The 15,658-nt window shown below is 40.2% G+C and overlaps 1 protein-coding gene across 2 annotated transcripts; it reads right to left on the minus strand.

The window, feature by feature from the left end:
* LOC110606359 (serine/threonine-protein kinase MPS1) lies at window positions 1–6,510 on the minus strand. Of its 2 annotated transcripts, none has more exons than XM_021745142.2 (6): window positions 6,105–6,510; window positions 5,124–5,513; window positions 3,901–4,868; window positions 2,834–3,034; window positions 1,662–1,823; window positions 1–821 (listed from the first exon to the last, which is right to left on the minus strand). In XM_021745142.2, exons 1-6 carry the CDS (start codon window positions 6,274–6,276, stop codon window positions 243–245), a joined length of 2,472 nt encoding a protein of 823 aa, XP_021600834.1. In that variant the 5' UTR covers window positions 6,277–6,510; the 3' UTR covers window positions 1–242. The 2 variants fall into 2 exon arrangements, with proteins under 2 accessions (XP_021600834.1, XP_021600827.1); XM_021745135.2 differs by having other exon boundaries at window positions 3,901–4,937.
* Between the last annotated feature and the right edge of the window lie 9,148 nt (window positions 6,511–15,658).

Here is a 15,658-nt window from a genome sequence, read left to right on the forward strand (position 1 = left end):
ACCGTTAAATGTGTTTCCAGCCGCTGTGAAAAGTGAAATACAGTATCAGAAAAAGGAATGCGTACATTTGGAGGAGATAATTCCTCTCCACTTCGAACACAATAACACAACAGAGATGATTAACATATTACAAACAAATGGAATAGGATACTAACATGATTTTTCTTAGGTCCCCAATCCCACTAGACCAAAGGCTCCTACAATCGACACACTTGAACACTTATTTGTACAGCGAAATCTGTTTATCCTCTCTCCAACTTAGTCAAACATTCTCTCAGTTGAAAACAAAGCTTGGACATTTCTGAGAGCAACTTACATTGTTGGTCTCTTGATGTTAATGTCTGATACATTAGGGGCGTCACTGGGCCCCTAAGCAGTTGTTGGAGGTCACGGCATAGCTTAGAGGCTTCCTGATTATTACCACAAGCTTCAGCAACAAGTTGAAGCAGCATATAGCCTTGCTCTTGGGGTAAGGATTGTTGGGGAGGAGGGGCTGGGGGAACAAGGAAAGGATGTTCAAGTAGTTGAGGTATTCTCCATCTTTCATTCCGATCCCAAGCAAGACATTTTTTCATAAGATCAAGAAGCCAGGGATTAGAAACTGGACCATAAGTTATTTCATGATTCGGGTCTGTTATAACTTTGAACTTAGCCCAGAAAGTCTTGTACTCTGCAAAGGGGGTTCTCCCATATACCATCTGGTAGAGTATGCAGCCAAGCGACCAAATATCTGACGGCCGACCACACTTTATGATGTTTCCATTTGCATCACTCTCATTGCACATGAATGCCTCAGGAGACATGTAGCTTAATGTACCCACCTGCACTAGTAGAACATAAACTTTAAGCAACCAATATGACGGAAAACCTGCAGTGAGGAATACCACATAAAAACAAAAGCATAGCAAGTAGATTTGTTAACTGATATGAAGTCCCAGATTGCAGATCTAACAAACAACCTAAATTAGAAATTCCAATTGTTTTTTTGACAAGTAAAAACAATGAAAATGAGGATAAATTTTACAATCCCAAAAGCAAGAGGTAGCCATTCAACAATCTGAAAAGATATATGACTCTTTGCAAATTTATCGGCATAATAACTTCTTAGGACCAATATTCAGTATCCAAAATTAACGGATAACTTTAGAAGAGAAAAGAGACTAACATCATGTCTAAGATTACGTTGATCCAGAGTCTCAATAAAATCTTAATCCATGATGATGGGTAGAATTTAAATACCCTTTATAAACAGCACAATTTTACTTAGAAATTTACCTGATCAACAAGTGAAAGTAGAAAAGGATGTACACATATGAGAACATTACTTTTGCAGGCAAAAAGCATTAGTAATGAGCATTTGTATTCTGAGCTTGCACATTAGTGAGCAGCAAATGGCATAAAATATCCACCAAATGCAATATGCTTAATAATAAGAGTCTGCCTTTTGGCCTATCAGAACAGTGAAGTACTGGTGCTCCTTAAATTCAATTGATCAATCCATTGCCTCCAGAAGATTTAACAAAAGTAAAGCTAGAGCCAATATTCCTTAATAGCAAGTATAGCAAGTCACCAGAGCCCCATAAGTGGAAGCAATCTACATCTTGGTTCCATATAATGAAAAAATAATTTGAAGAGATGTGAACAGTACAAGTGAACATTACCTGTGAATCCCTTTGGATGTTAGTTGTATCACTCATTATGGCTTTGGCAATACCAAAATCAATCAACTTTAGAGCACCTTTGACAAGAAGAAAATTAGCAGGCTTCAAGTCAGAATGCACAATGCGTTCCTCATGTATGGTGTTGACAGCTTGCAGGATTTGCTACAAATATTTAAACTAAAAAAGTCAGTCTTTCATTTTTTTAAAATGAGATTGATAAATATGACTAAAGATGAAAGTTCATTGTGTTCCCAAGGTCATTTCAGTGCTATAATATTAAGAAAATGCCAAGATCAGTGACTTAAAATGGTTTCTTTAGGAATAACCTATATAAGAGCTCTTAAACTCTCAAGAAAAAACCTATTAAGAAAAACCCTCAACTTTTCTCTTAAAGTATTGAGCCCTTGAATTTTTATCTTTTTTATCTATTGGATCTGATTCTGTTTCATGTATATGCGTATAAAGGTTAGCATGGCAGTACATGTCATGATGCCTCAGGATATCGAAATTAAAAATAAAATCTTCAAAACAAAACAAATTATATTTTGATACACATTGCTATTGCCATATTATGATATTACTCAATCCTCCCACTTTGCACACATTTTTACTCTTCTGTAACCCAATCCTTAACAATCATGACTTGTGAGTTTATTTTGGACAAATTAGACTCAATATATTGAAACATTAAGGCTTAAAGTTAAATAAAGCTGAAGGACTTAATAGGTTTTTCTTTAAACTTCAAGTGAAATGAACTATTTAAAGTCAAAATGAATCATTACAGAGAAAAAAATGGAAAGGTACAACATTCAGAAAATGAATAGTAATCAGCAACAACCAAGGTGATATCAACCAAGCATAAGAGTTTATTCAACTTATACAGTCTTGCTTGTGAGACTAGTTATTCAACTTATACAGTCTTACTAGTGAGACTAGTGTCCCTAAAGAGCAAAAAGAAAAAGTACCCATCTTTAAAGTCAGTTATACTTCATTCAAGTGGTAAGACCAACACAGACACAAATGTTAATAATTAGTAACTAAAATCACTGAATTCTTACACTGACTTTACAGAATAAACCAGTAAAAATTCCCCCAAAAAGTCCTTTAGAGTGTAGAGCACTACTGCAAATATAATTAGCAACTATGACACAGTGTAAAGAGTAGTCAAGTACCTGCCAGTAAAATCTTAGCCAATTCTCATCTATGATCTGATTGGTGCTATCCAGTTCCTTCCATTTCTGTGAAAGCATGTGAGCCAAATCAATTTCTCCATATTCAAGGACCATGTATATATACCCATCATCCTTAACTCTGCCATCTTTGTTGCTTGCAGATCCATTCATGACTTCGCGGAGCAAATTCTTATCTGTCACCTAATACCACGAGTAAGTATTAGAGACACAACTCATACAAAAATCTAGAGTAAAGCCTTTTAGATGCTATGCTTTTGAAATATGACTATGGTTACACATAATAAAGTAGGAAAATAAGTCCCTAAAGCATGAGGTACTTAGTATGTTCAACAATAGCTTGACTAGTGCACCCACCACTATGGAGCAGTGCATGTATGCATAAAGAAGTAGAGCAAAAGATATCAAATGATTCATCCTGGGCATGTCTTGATTATATATAAATACATTACATAGGCCACCTTGAGGCATCACATCTTTAATTGTTAAAATATATTTTAAACCATCCTTCCCCGGTTAAATAGCACAAGGACTTGCTTTGATGGTGGTTACCCCATTCAAAGAAGTTTGCAATAAAAATTGATGTGATATACCAATAGATAAGTCATTATATGCATAACCCTTCTAAATTTAGAAATACAAAAATCATATGCAAGGAAATTTTAAGTCACTCCAAAGATGATTCAAAATTATATCATAAGCAAAATATTAGTATCCAGCATAGCACCAAATTAAATACAAGGCATGTTCTTCCCAAATCTCGCCAAAGTTTCTGATCAAAGCACAACAGGAGATATGACATGGGAATATTCTATCTGTTATCAGTGAATATTTGTGTGTATTTTCATGAAAATATATACAATAGGTTCCCTAACTAATTAGGAATGTAGATCCTTATTATTGAGCTAATTATATACATTAATATGATTGAATTTCCTTAAAAGTATGCAATTCGCAAAATAGGAGATACGACATGGGAATATTCCATATGCAATCATGATTGAAATAATGCTAATTAATGCAGAAACTTCTCAGTAGCAAGTAAGTACCTCATAGTCTACTAACTGTATGATATTGTTCTTTCCCTTCAATTTGTTTAGATACTCGATTTCCTGACAAAAACCATATGCAGTTGCATAGTCACGACCCTTGAGTTTGATTTTCTTGAGTGCATAGATTGTACAGTCCGAAGATATGACTTTGTGGACCTCACTACTCCCTCCGCTCCCTATCTTACCAAGCCTTTGATACAGCTTCCCATTAACTTTAAAGAACATGTCAGCGTCATAATTCCTTTTACGAGGAACTGAAACACCTTTACCACTTGTGACCTTTTCTTGCTTTTCCTGTTTAGAAGGCTCCACCAACTGCACATCTGAGGAAGGGTTTTTTGACAATGGATTCTGAGCTTGTTTATCATGAATATCCTCTGATGGTTCTCTCTCTTTAGTTGGATTATCAACAACAAATGAAGGATTCTTGGATGTGTCATTCTTGTTGGCCAGCTTCCCCTGTTTCTCCCTAGGCAGGTGATGTTCCTTAATTTGGGTATCAATAGCACAAGTAGAAGTTTGGGCTGCAACAGATTTCTGGTCAGTTCGTAGCCCATTGGTGTCCTTTAGTGAAGTATAAGACAGCTGCTCCATATTTCGTTGATTAATATGGTGAGAATTCATATTAATATCTCCCAATGGTTCAACTGCCATATGAGTGCCACTCTCTGGATGTGAACGGGAGTAATAACTTGTTGAGTTAAACATGGGTGCTGAAGTAGAATGGACAGATGTTGTTGTGGCACAAGATGAGCCAGCAACTGAAGATTGAGTAGCAGGTTGGCCTAAAAAGTTTCTAAATTGATGCAGTTGATCCTGAACTGTTGTCCTTTTTGCTAACAAAGATGTTGCACCATCAGTCCTCAAACAGATGTCAGACTCCATGTTCTGAGAATTCTGATGCTTTGATTCATCATTGAAAGCATTCAATGCCTCTATTTGATTGCTTGCATCCCATTCCATTTCTGTCAATGCAAGTGAATCCATATGAGAAGATAAGTTCTCCAATCCAGTGGCCATTTGATCATGGGCCCCTGCATGTTGGAAGACAAGGGAAAAAGAAAATATATCCAGAACATAGTGACAAATTCAAGAATGATTTCCCATCAGCAAGAATTCAGAAACTTTTATTGCACATCTTATAGAATGAGACAGAAAACTCCAACAGCAAAGCTGACTTTGAAAGAAGAAACTCGAAGCAATAGCAAGTGGTATGTTACCTTGGGAATTAGAATTTTTTGCCATTGAAAACTGGACCCTTCTCTTGCCATCAACTTGTGACAAGGACATTGGATTATTCTCTTGACAATGAATAACAGATGTGGATTGATTTCTCTGCGCATCAAATGGGTTGAAACTCTCATCAAAGGTCTTTGTGGTGATGCCTGAAATGGAAGGAGTAGTAATAGATTCTTCTTGAGTTTCCCTAACAACAGCAACTGGATTTTTGGTTGGTATAATTGAATCTTTTACAGCATGACTGGATGGAATTAGATTTTCACACTTCTTCATGCCTGTCTTAGGATCCACATCAGAGACTGCAGCTTTAGACGTTTCACGTTGCTGAACCAACATACGCCTAGGCCCTATACCATGGATTGGCATGGTACCTAAAGTAAATGTACCAAGTATTAGGAAGTTAACAAGCTTTGCAATTGAAGGGCCAATTATATGAATTCTTATCTTTCTTTTAGATAAATGAATTTCTTAGAACCATCAAAACTCATCTTTGCAGAGAAGGCTTGCAATTCCAACATTTTACATTCACAGAGTCTCTAATGCATATAGTCATCCACATTCCCAGATGGAAAACATCAACAGATGGAACATATAAAGGTTTGTATGGCACATAATTTAGCCAATCAAGCTTATTCTGATTAATTTTTTCAAAACAAAACAACAAAAGAATGCAGCTATTTTCGAAGAAGCCAGCAGTCTCAGTTGAAATTTCAACAGAAATACCCAATAAATTCACTAACTTAGCAACATCTATCACTATATTTATCGCTGTAAGTGACAACAATAACACTCAGTTTCACCTATATCAATTGACAATGGATGCTTACCAGAATTAGAAAAAAAACCCTAATTTTTCCCAGTTGCAATGAACGACGAATCTAGGGAAAGAAAACACGATAATAAAACCGTTTCATATACAATGCATATGCATATACGTATAGAGAGAGAGAGGCGGGGGGTACCGAGGGGGCGGTGGCGCTTGAAGGCAGCTTGAACATGCTTGAGAAAGTCCGGCGGGGATGAGGAAGAGAAAGACGAGGATGAAGAAGACGTTGTGTCAGCGTTGATGATCGGACGGACGAGATTCCTAGGTGGAGGAGCAGCTGAGACCGGAAGGTTAGCCTCCCCGTCCATAGCTGGATCTCAACGGCATTTCCGTATGGAAGAGTGGCAACTTTTGATAATAGAGAAGAAAATGAAGCTACCGAAACTGATTCAATTGGAGAAAATTAAGGTTTTTAGTCCGTATCCATGGAGGAGAACTGAGATTCAACATCAAGTGAACAGTGAAGGACTGAGACAGCACTCACTGATCTAACTAGCCAGTGGCCACTAGAGAGGAGAACTGGAGGAGAGTGAGGATCAAGAGTCAAGGCAGCGATTTGAAATCGGCTGATTGGCGCTCTCGAGATTTAATGGGCCGTAATTGGGCTCTTCCTGTTAATGGGCTCTAGTGGTATTCAGCACTTGGGCTGTCAGAGAAATGAGCTGATGTTGTAGGAAACTGGAGGGCCCACCAAATACATCAATTTTGAATGCAAGTTAAGTTTTCTCGACAAAGGGTAAAGTAGGAATGAGCGAGGATCATCATTACAATGCTCTAATTTGTGCCGAAATACTTGTTGAATCGGGTTAACCATGGATAAAAATATAAATAAATGAATCTTTCTATAAAATAAATAAATAGACTTATTTTAATAGTTTTTTAATATATTATAAATAATCGGATTTAACTAAAAATTTTCTTCAATAATAATTGTGTTTCGGAGTCCAATCTCTGAGGAAGAAGGTCCTGCATGCATAGACAAGGCTATGGATGCTGAGGTGTCGATTGGTTTTGTTAGAAAGATTTCCTCCTTACCAAACATACTACTTAGTACAAAGCTTAGCACTGTCCCAGTATATACTGATGTTGTTTTAACTTCTTGTGCCACATCATTGGTTTCACAAATTGATGTTAAAGTAGGATTTTTGCGTGTGTAAATTTGGTCCTCCTGCTCTCTCTTTTTTATCTATATTTTTCCTCTTTTGTTTTAGTAATATGTTTCATAATTCAGGTTCATACGTACGGATATTTTTTTTTTGTCAAATGATTATTTAATTTTTTACTGCACATATATGAGTTTAGAATATAGTTTTTGTGTATCTAGGGGCCTGTAATCCTGTAACCCTGTTGACCCATCCAATCGAGTAAGACAGATTTCAATGTCTTGGACTATAATTATGATATGATGTGCTGGATTATCATAAGATTTTGACCTGCTCCTCTTTTTTTGTGTCTGAGACCTAATTGTTAAGAGTCCCAAATCAATTCGGCCTGCTCTAAACGTGGATAGAATTGTGTGTTAATAAATTAGTTTACATAAGGAATTTTAATAAATTTTAGGTCTGACTCTCATATAAAACTCAATTACGATTTGGGTGACAGTGGTCCAACGATCATAAAAAATAATACTAACAAAAAAACCTACGTCGTAAAATACTCGTATTAAATATAATAGATATCATCATGTATTGAAGTTTCCTTGTCATGAAGAAACTAATATCACATCCCTTTGGCTCTTTAGTTAGTTAGCACAGTTAATTAGAAATGTTCCAAAGAGTTTAGATTCCCTCCGCACAGTTGTATATATATATATATATATATATATATATATATTTTTTTTTTTTTCTTTAGCTTGTTGATCGATATATAAGAAAATATAACTTTTAAAGTTTGTACATGATATGCTTTCAAAAAAAAAAAAGTTTGTACATGATATGAGAGCTACTGTTATTTTCTTTGTCATCATAATCTTTTTTTTTATATAAAATATGGATGATTTTTTTTATTTGTGATTTTAATTGTTTTATTATGGCTTCCGAGGTTAACCCTAATTGCATTCAAAATTCAAATAGGGGGCTCTATTTGTTTTTCATTTCTTTTTCTTAATATTTTATTTTCCCCTTTTTCATGTTTTCCACCTTTATAATATCCGGATAACAACGGTTCCTAGAGCCAACTTTTTTATGTATTGAATGGATTTGGATTTTGGAATAAGATTTGGGTTAAAGCGTAAAGGTGAGTTGACAGTACATTAATTTTGAGGTAATTGTTATTATTATTATTATCATTAAAGTAAAAAAGAGCTTTATTCCAGGGCGTTGGATTGGGATGCTCTGATGATTTTGAGGCTCAGAAGGAATCATGCAGCTTTTTGCTTGAAGAAAGCACTATTATGGTGTAATTAGTGTGCTACTTCTCGGTGATGCGTGTGGCTCTTACGCCTAAATATCCTTCTCGGGTTTGTCTTTTTTTAAAAATTTAATTTAGATTAAACTCGTTTTAATAAAGAGTAATTTCAAGCTTTCCCTCTTAAATGTTAAATACAAAGTTTGATTTTAATTATTTTTAAATTGAAAATGTTTAAATTGTTGTTAAAAAGTGTCTATTTCAAAAGTTTTTTTTTTTGTCCAGCATTGTTTAGAATAGACTTTTATTTTTGTTTATATATAAAAGGCATGCATTCTTAAGAAATGAAAACATTTTCTTTGTTCTCTTTCTACAAGGGGGAAATTCATCAAGTTACAGTTTAAATTTGAACATGAAAATTTGATTATTATTATTATTATTATTATTGATAACCTCCAGATCTTTCTTAGCACAGGAATAAGGTCGGGTCCAAAAGAAGGCCACAGGTCCAAAACCCATCAGATCATACGCTCGAGAGGCGGCTCGACTTCACGAACCTGGGCCGGCAACCCAGGGTGATCCGGATCAGATATGAGCACAAGCCCCATAAGGGAGTTGGCCCAATCACTCACCAGCCCTACCCGCATGCGCTCTGGAGAGCATTAAATGGCCGTTACGCATGGAGCAGGTGCCTGACACGCCCGTACGTACGGGCCTGAGTGACAAGGACAGGAAGCACTATATACTGGAGGGTCTTCTCTTGCAAGGGGGTATCTTCTTCTTTTTCTTCTCCGGCCTGGACTCCATTTTATTTTCTCTGCAACTCTTGTCTAAGGACACGACTCTTATTCAGGTAACCTGACTTGAACATCGGAGGGTCTCCGCCGGGGCATCCCCGGTGGACCCCTGACCCCCTTTTCCCTTGATTTGCAGGTCCTTTCCTCAAAGAAAACATGGAGAGACCCATTTGACAGACCCAACAGAGAGCCCAAAAAGGAATCAGATCTATATAACAGGGGACGAGGGAGAACCAGATCTATCGGATATGGAGCCCAGGGAGATTTAGAGTTATCAAAATGGCGCCGTCTGTGGGAACGAAAGAGAATTTACTATCTCTAAAGTTTCCAGATCCACCCATTGAGATCCACATAAAGAGTGAAAAACTGGAAATCTGCTGCTTTGGGTTCACGATAGCAGTGACCTCATGCTTGATGAACGGCGTCGGGGCAGCTGACGCAGGAAGGTGACAATCCAATGTCGCATCCAGTCATGGGTGTCACCGGCGAAGCCCGAAACCGTGCGTTGTAACAGCAGGGAAAGATCGGTCGTCTTGAGACGAGGAAGACAACTGCGGGAGATCGCGGGTCTCTTGCGATGCCTTCGACTTCGTACGCACCTGTGGTGGAAAGGAAAGCCGGCGAAGCACAAAGGTGGCTCTGTCATCGGCAAATCCGACGACCACAACGATAGATTGCTCGTTCAGGTCGGATCCGTGCTCGAGCTCAGAGCCGTGTTTGAGATCGGCATCACATATCAGGTCGGATATTCCAGGTTACATGGTGGTGGGATTTGAAATGGTTCCCTATAACTTTATGCATAATGCTCAGTCGGTGAAGAACATGAAAATGTATGAAAAGCACCCATCTCTAATTAAATGTGATCCTACTACTTTCTCAACGCCAATTAAGGAGAGTGAGCCAATTGTATTTACCTATGAGGTCACATTTGAGGAGAGTGATATCAAAGGTGCATTGATTCTCGAGTATGAATTCTCTAGTGGTTATCACCTTCCTTGCTGGTATTGTCCTTGTCATTTTCTTGAGAACTGTGAGGCGGGATCTGACCCGTTATGAGGAACCCGACAAGGAGGCTCAAGCACAGATGAATGAGGAATTATCTGGGTGGAAACTTGTTGTAGGGAATGTGATTCTCTGTAAAGATTCTCTGCTTTCGTTTCCACCTTAAGCACTGCAGATCCGCTATTTGCTACCTACCTCATTTATTATTTGTTTCACATGCTGATGATAGATTGATATTTTCAGTAATGTCAAGGATCACTAAATGGAAGTTGGAGAAAACAAAAGTGACGCGTCAACACAACTCACGCAAAAGTGGTCGACATGGCTCTTAATTACTGGGAGGTAAGTACCCAAATTCTTTACAGATATTACAACAATGCTATCATAAATGATTTATTAAAATTAGCTTATGCACGATCCACAACTACTGCAAGCAATTAATTATTTATCATCATCACTGTAATACCCGGCTGGCGTCCGGCATCGGAATTCTGCTTTCCGGTGGGATCCGGGATGTCGGAAGTCTCTAGAAGGGTTTGATTTATGTTTTTCTTCAATGTTTTGGTATGTTTCATAGTTTTAAAGTATAAGAAAATGAGTTTTTGAGTGAAATGAACCAAGGCAGAAAAGCCAGATTCGGCCGCCGAAGTTGAGGTTCGGCCGCCGAACATGCATGGCTTTCGGTTTCACGTGTGGCCGCCGAAGGTGGTCTGGCCAGCCACCTATAAATGGCCCTCAGTCGGTTGAAGCGGTCAGAGCACCGTTTCTTTTGTCTTCTGAGGTGAAACTCTGCCCTTTGTGAGTCTTTCTTCATGTTTTCATTAACTCATACAAAGATTTGATTAGTTTTCATGATTATTTGAAGGTTTTAAGTTAAACACTCAAAGTTTTGAAGTTTGGAGAGTTTGAAGGCAAGTTGCTCCAAAACTCCACGTTAGGATCGTTCATCTTCTTGATTTCAAGAGGTAAGTGAAGATCCTGAGCTTATTTTTATGTTTTCTGAAGGTTTTATGGGGTTTATGGAGAGAGTTGCATGAATAGGGTTCTTTGTGAGGTTTTGATGATTTTGTGCATAAAGCTTGTTTCTGTGTTGTTTGTATTGTGTGTTTGGAGTTTTTAGGTAGTTTTTGACCCCTTTGAGCATATACATGAGTGTATGCAAGTGGAGGAAGTGAGGTGTTTGAGTTGGAGAGAGTTTTGTGCATTTGGCGAGAGGCAGGGCAAGTTTCTGCCCTGCTGATGAACTCAGGTTTGGCAGCCGAAAGAACATTCGGCCGCCGAACCTCTGAAGTGGTGAGAGGAGGTGGCTTCGGCTGCCCAAGCTTGCCCCCGAGCCTTTGGACTTTCGGCTCTGGAGGGGAGTTCGGCCGCCGAAGGTTAGAGACTTTCGTCTCTAGAGTGCCTTTTGGCCTCCGAAACTTGCCCCCGAAAGGGTTCGGCTGCTGAAAGTAGAGCTTCGGCCGCCGAAGGTGCTTGAGTTTCGTCTCTGGAGAGGACTTTCGGCCGCCGAACCTGCCGCCGAAAGTGTCCTGTCCAGCTTTCCTTTGCATGCTTTGCATGGATGGTAGAGTGAGTTTAAGGGAATTCTTGGGACGTTTAATAGAGTTATTCATGAGCTAGTTTGGTCCCTCATTTGAGTCCATCTGTATAGGTACAGACCAGAGGAACCAGAGAGAGCAGCAGTGAGTACTGCTCCAGAGTTTTCAGAGCCTGCAGAGTCAGTCAGTCCAGGTAGCCAGAGGTGAGTGGAACTAAACTTAACTCTTTTACTTGACCAATGGAATGTTTTAGCATTTTTCATGCATCATGATTATGCAATAGGTTGCTTGCATTAGTATCCACGAATATGTTGCATTGTATAGTTATTTGTTGAGGTGGGTGAATGCTGAATGATTCAATAGTCTCAGACAGGAAGTCCAGGAGCCTTTGACTACGCCCTGGCAGGTATAGTAAAGTCCAGGAGCCTTTGACTACGCCCTGGCAGTTATAGTAAAGACCAGGAGCCTTTGACTACGCCCTGGCAATGGTAAGTACAGAGGTGTTATATACACATATACATATATGACAGGAAGACCAGGTGCTCGATTCTACGCCCTGGCACAGAGTTACTGGGACTATGTGGTGACAGGTTTACTCTTGTTGTGAATTGACTGTGTTATGACGCATTCCATGAGATCATATTGTAATGAATTATTTTACTGTTCTACTCACTGGGCTATAGAGCTCATCCCACTCCCTTAACCCCAGTCTTGCAGGTTCAATGTACAGTGTACAGGGAAGGTTCAGCAAAGTGCAGAAAAAGAAAAGAGAATTGTAATAGTGTAGAGTGGACATGTAATGTTAAAGAGATGTAATAGTTATGTTTGCAGTTACAGATGTGCTTGACTTAGTAGTTTGTGTTGTAAATCTATTGTTATGTACATGATCTGTATATGTATATGTTTTACTGAGTATGTGAAAAACCAGGCTTAACAGGTATGAGTTAACCCATCTAGAGCAAGCTCTAGTCAGGGGGACAGAGTACAGAGTACAGAGTACAGAGTACAGAGATAGTGCATGCACAGGTTAAGCCTTGGTTCAGAAAAGAGTTTTTATTTTCACAGAAAATGTATGATCATGTATGAGATTTACAGGGACACAGAGAGTATAGTAGGCTTGCTACAGGTTCTGGCGGCCTTACGCCGACCTGAATCCTAGCGCCGGTGACGGTCCATTTTGGGGTCGTTACAGATTGGTATCAGAGCCCTAGGTTCATATGATCGGACCTATAGAGACAGTGTCGGGCTCATAGAGGTTAGAAGTGGTCAAGCACAATAGGAAATCATGTCCACTAGGATAGGGTGTTGAGTCCTATCTGTTTCATGCTATGAGTTATGCATGTGCCTTATTGATATGTGATGTTTATGTGCTAAAGTGTTATCTTTTGTGTTGTTTTCCAGAGAGTAAAGATGAGAGGAACTCGTCGATCAGCTCGATTGACTGGAGTCCCACCAGATAGTGAGAGACCAACTGCTCGTCCTCCTGTATTGCCAAGGGCAAGGTCTCAGAGATCTAGCAGGGAAGGTACGTCAATAGACCCTAGAAGGTCTGTAGACGAGAGCAGAAGAGGTACAGCGAGAGAAGAAAGATCAGAGGAAAGGAGGGAGGCTATGGAGATTGACCAGTCTAGAGATGACAGTATGGGTATAGGCAGATTTGAGGAAGGTATGGGAGAGTCGCAGGGAGGCGTTCAGACCTCAGGTTTTGGCTATCCAGAGTATCCGATGGGAGGTATGTCGGAGTACTCTAGTTTTGTCCCATATCCTCCTTACATGCCATATATGCCTTATCCTCCTTACTATCCACCATATCCTATGTATCCACCATCCCCTACCCATCTAAGTGCAGCACACCCAGAGCCAAATGACCCAGTACCACCACCACCAGAACCAGTAGCCCCTGTTGTTGACAGACATCAACCTAGCGCATCTGGAGGTAAAGTACAAATGACGGAGTACTTGAAATTGGATGCTCCTAAATACAACACGGGAGATGATCCATTTGAATACCTCAGATCCGTTAGGATGATAACCAGTGAGTTGGGAGCTGATGATAGTAGAGCCATTGAGATGGCAGGGTTTACACTTAAATGTAAGAAAGCCAGAGAATGGTTCAAGAATTATGTGGAACCCAGGGTGGACAGTATGTCATGGGGAGAGTTCGCCAATGAATTTGCAGGGTGGGCTTTTCCAGACAGTTCTAGGGAGATGAAAGTCATAGAGTTCGAACAGTTGAGACAGACAGATGAGATGTGTAACATCCTCTGGGCCCACAACAGTAGATATTGTCCGCTTCGGGTTCGAGGGCCTTGGCCCAGCCTTCCCCTCACGGTTTTGTTTCTAAGGGTTCACGCCCAGGGTTCATGCCCAGCGTCCTTCCCCTGCATCCTTCCCCTCAAAACGCGTCTACTGTGATCTCTTGGGGCTTGCCCTTATAAGGCTTTCCCCCTCCTTACCTCTTTCCGATGTGGGATACTTTCAATCCACCTGCTTAGGGCTTCTACCCCCCTTACAGGCCTGAGCGTCCTCGCTCAGCACACCGTACTCGTGAGGCCCAGGCTCTGATACCAATTGTAACATCCTCTGGGCCCACAACAGTAGATATTGTTCGCTTCGGGTTCGAGGGCCTTGGCCCAGCCTCCCCCTCACGGTTTTGTTTCTAAGGGTTCACGCCCAGGGGTCACGCCCAGCGTCCTTCCCCTGCATCCTTCCCCTCAAAACGCGTCTACTGTGATCTCTTGGGGCTTGCCCTTATAAGGCTTTCCCCCTCCTTACCTCTTTCCGATGTGGGATACTTTCAATCCACCTGCTTAGTGGGTAGAAGCCCTAAGCAGGTGGATTGAAAGTATCCCACATCGGAAAGAGGTAAGGAGGGGGAAAGCCTTATAAGGGTAAGCCCCAATAGATCACAGTAGACGCATTTTGAGGGGAAGGATGCGGGGGAAGGACGCTGGGCGTGAACCCTGGGCGTGAACCCTTAGAAACAAAACCGTGAGGGGAAGGCTGGGCCAAGGCCCTCGAACCCGAAGCGGACAATATCTACTGTTGTGGGCCCAGAGGATGTTACAAGATGAGTGTTGATGAATTCACATATAAGTTCCTGGATTTGCTTCAGTACGTGGGTCAAGCCTATGATACTGATCAGAAGAAGGCAAGGAGATATACTATGAGATTGCATCCCAGGTATTCTTCCTTGATTCTTCCAGCAGAAAAGGAGAGTTTCCACACGATAGTGGATGCAGCCAGGTAAATAGAAGCTAGTGCCAATATTCAGAAACAGTCAAAGGCACAGGCTTCGGGTTCTAAGGCCCCTAGTTCAGGCACTTCAGGCAGTAAGAGATGGGATAGAGCAAAAGGAACAAAGAGTAAGTTCTGGAATAAAGTGAAGTCAGGTCTGGGAATAGGTAGTGGCTTAAGCTCTGGCACAGCTCCAGTCTGCAGAAGATGCGGAAAACCACATGGAGGAGTTTGTCGGTTGGGATCTACAGCTTTTGATATGTTATTTGTTTGTTTTCGGAATATTCGAGGACGAATGTTCTTAAGGGGGGAGAATGTAATACCCGGCTGGCGTCCGACATCGGAATTCTGCTTTCCGGTGGGATCCGAGATGTCGGAAGTCTCTAGAAGGGTTTGATTTATGTTTTTCTTCAATGTTTTGGTATGTTTCATAGTTTTAAAGCATAAGAAAATGAGTTTTTGAGTGAAATGAACCAAGGCAGAAAAGCCAGATTCGGCCGCCGAAGTTGAGGTTTGGCCGCCGAACATGCATGGCTTTCGGTTTCACGTGTGGCCGCCGAAGGTGGTCTGGCCAGCCACCTATAAATGGCCCTCAGTCGGTTGAAGCGGTCAGAGCACCGTTTCTTTTGTCTTCTGAGGTGAAACTCTTCCCTTTGTGAGTCTTTCTTCATGTTTTCATTAACTCATGCAAAGATTTGATTAGTTTTCATGATTATTTGAAGGTTTTAAGTTAAACACTCAAAGTTTTGAAGTTTGGAGAGTTTGAAGGC

This window comes from Manihot esculenta, chromosome 2 (assembly GCF_001659605.2).
Source record: "Manihot esculenta cultivar AM560-2 chromosome 2, M.esculenta_v8, whole genome shotgun sequence".
NCBI lineage: Eukaryota > Viridiplantae > Streptophyta > Magnoliopsida > Malpighiales > Euphorbiaceae > Manihot > Manihot esculenta.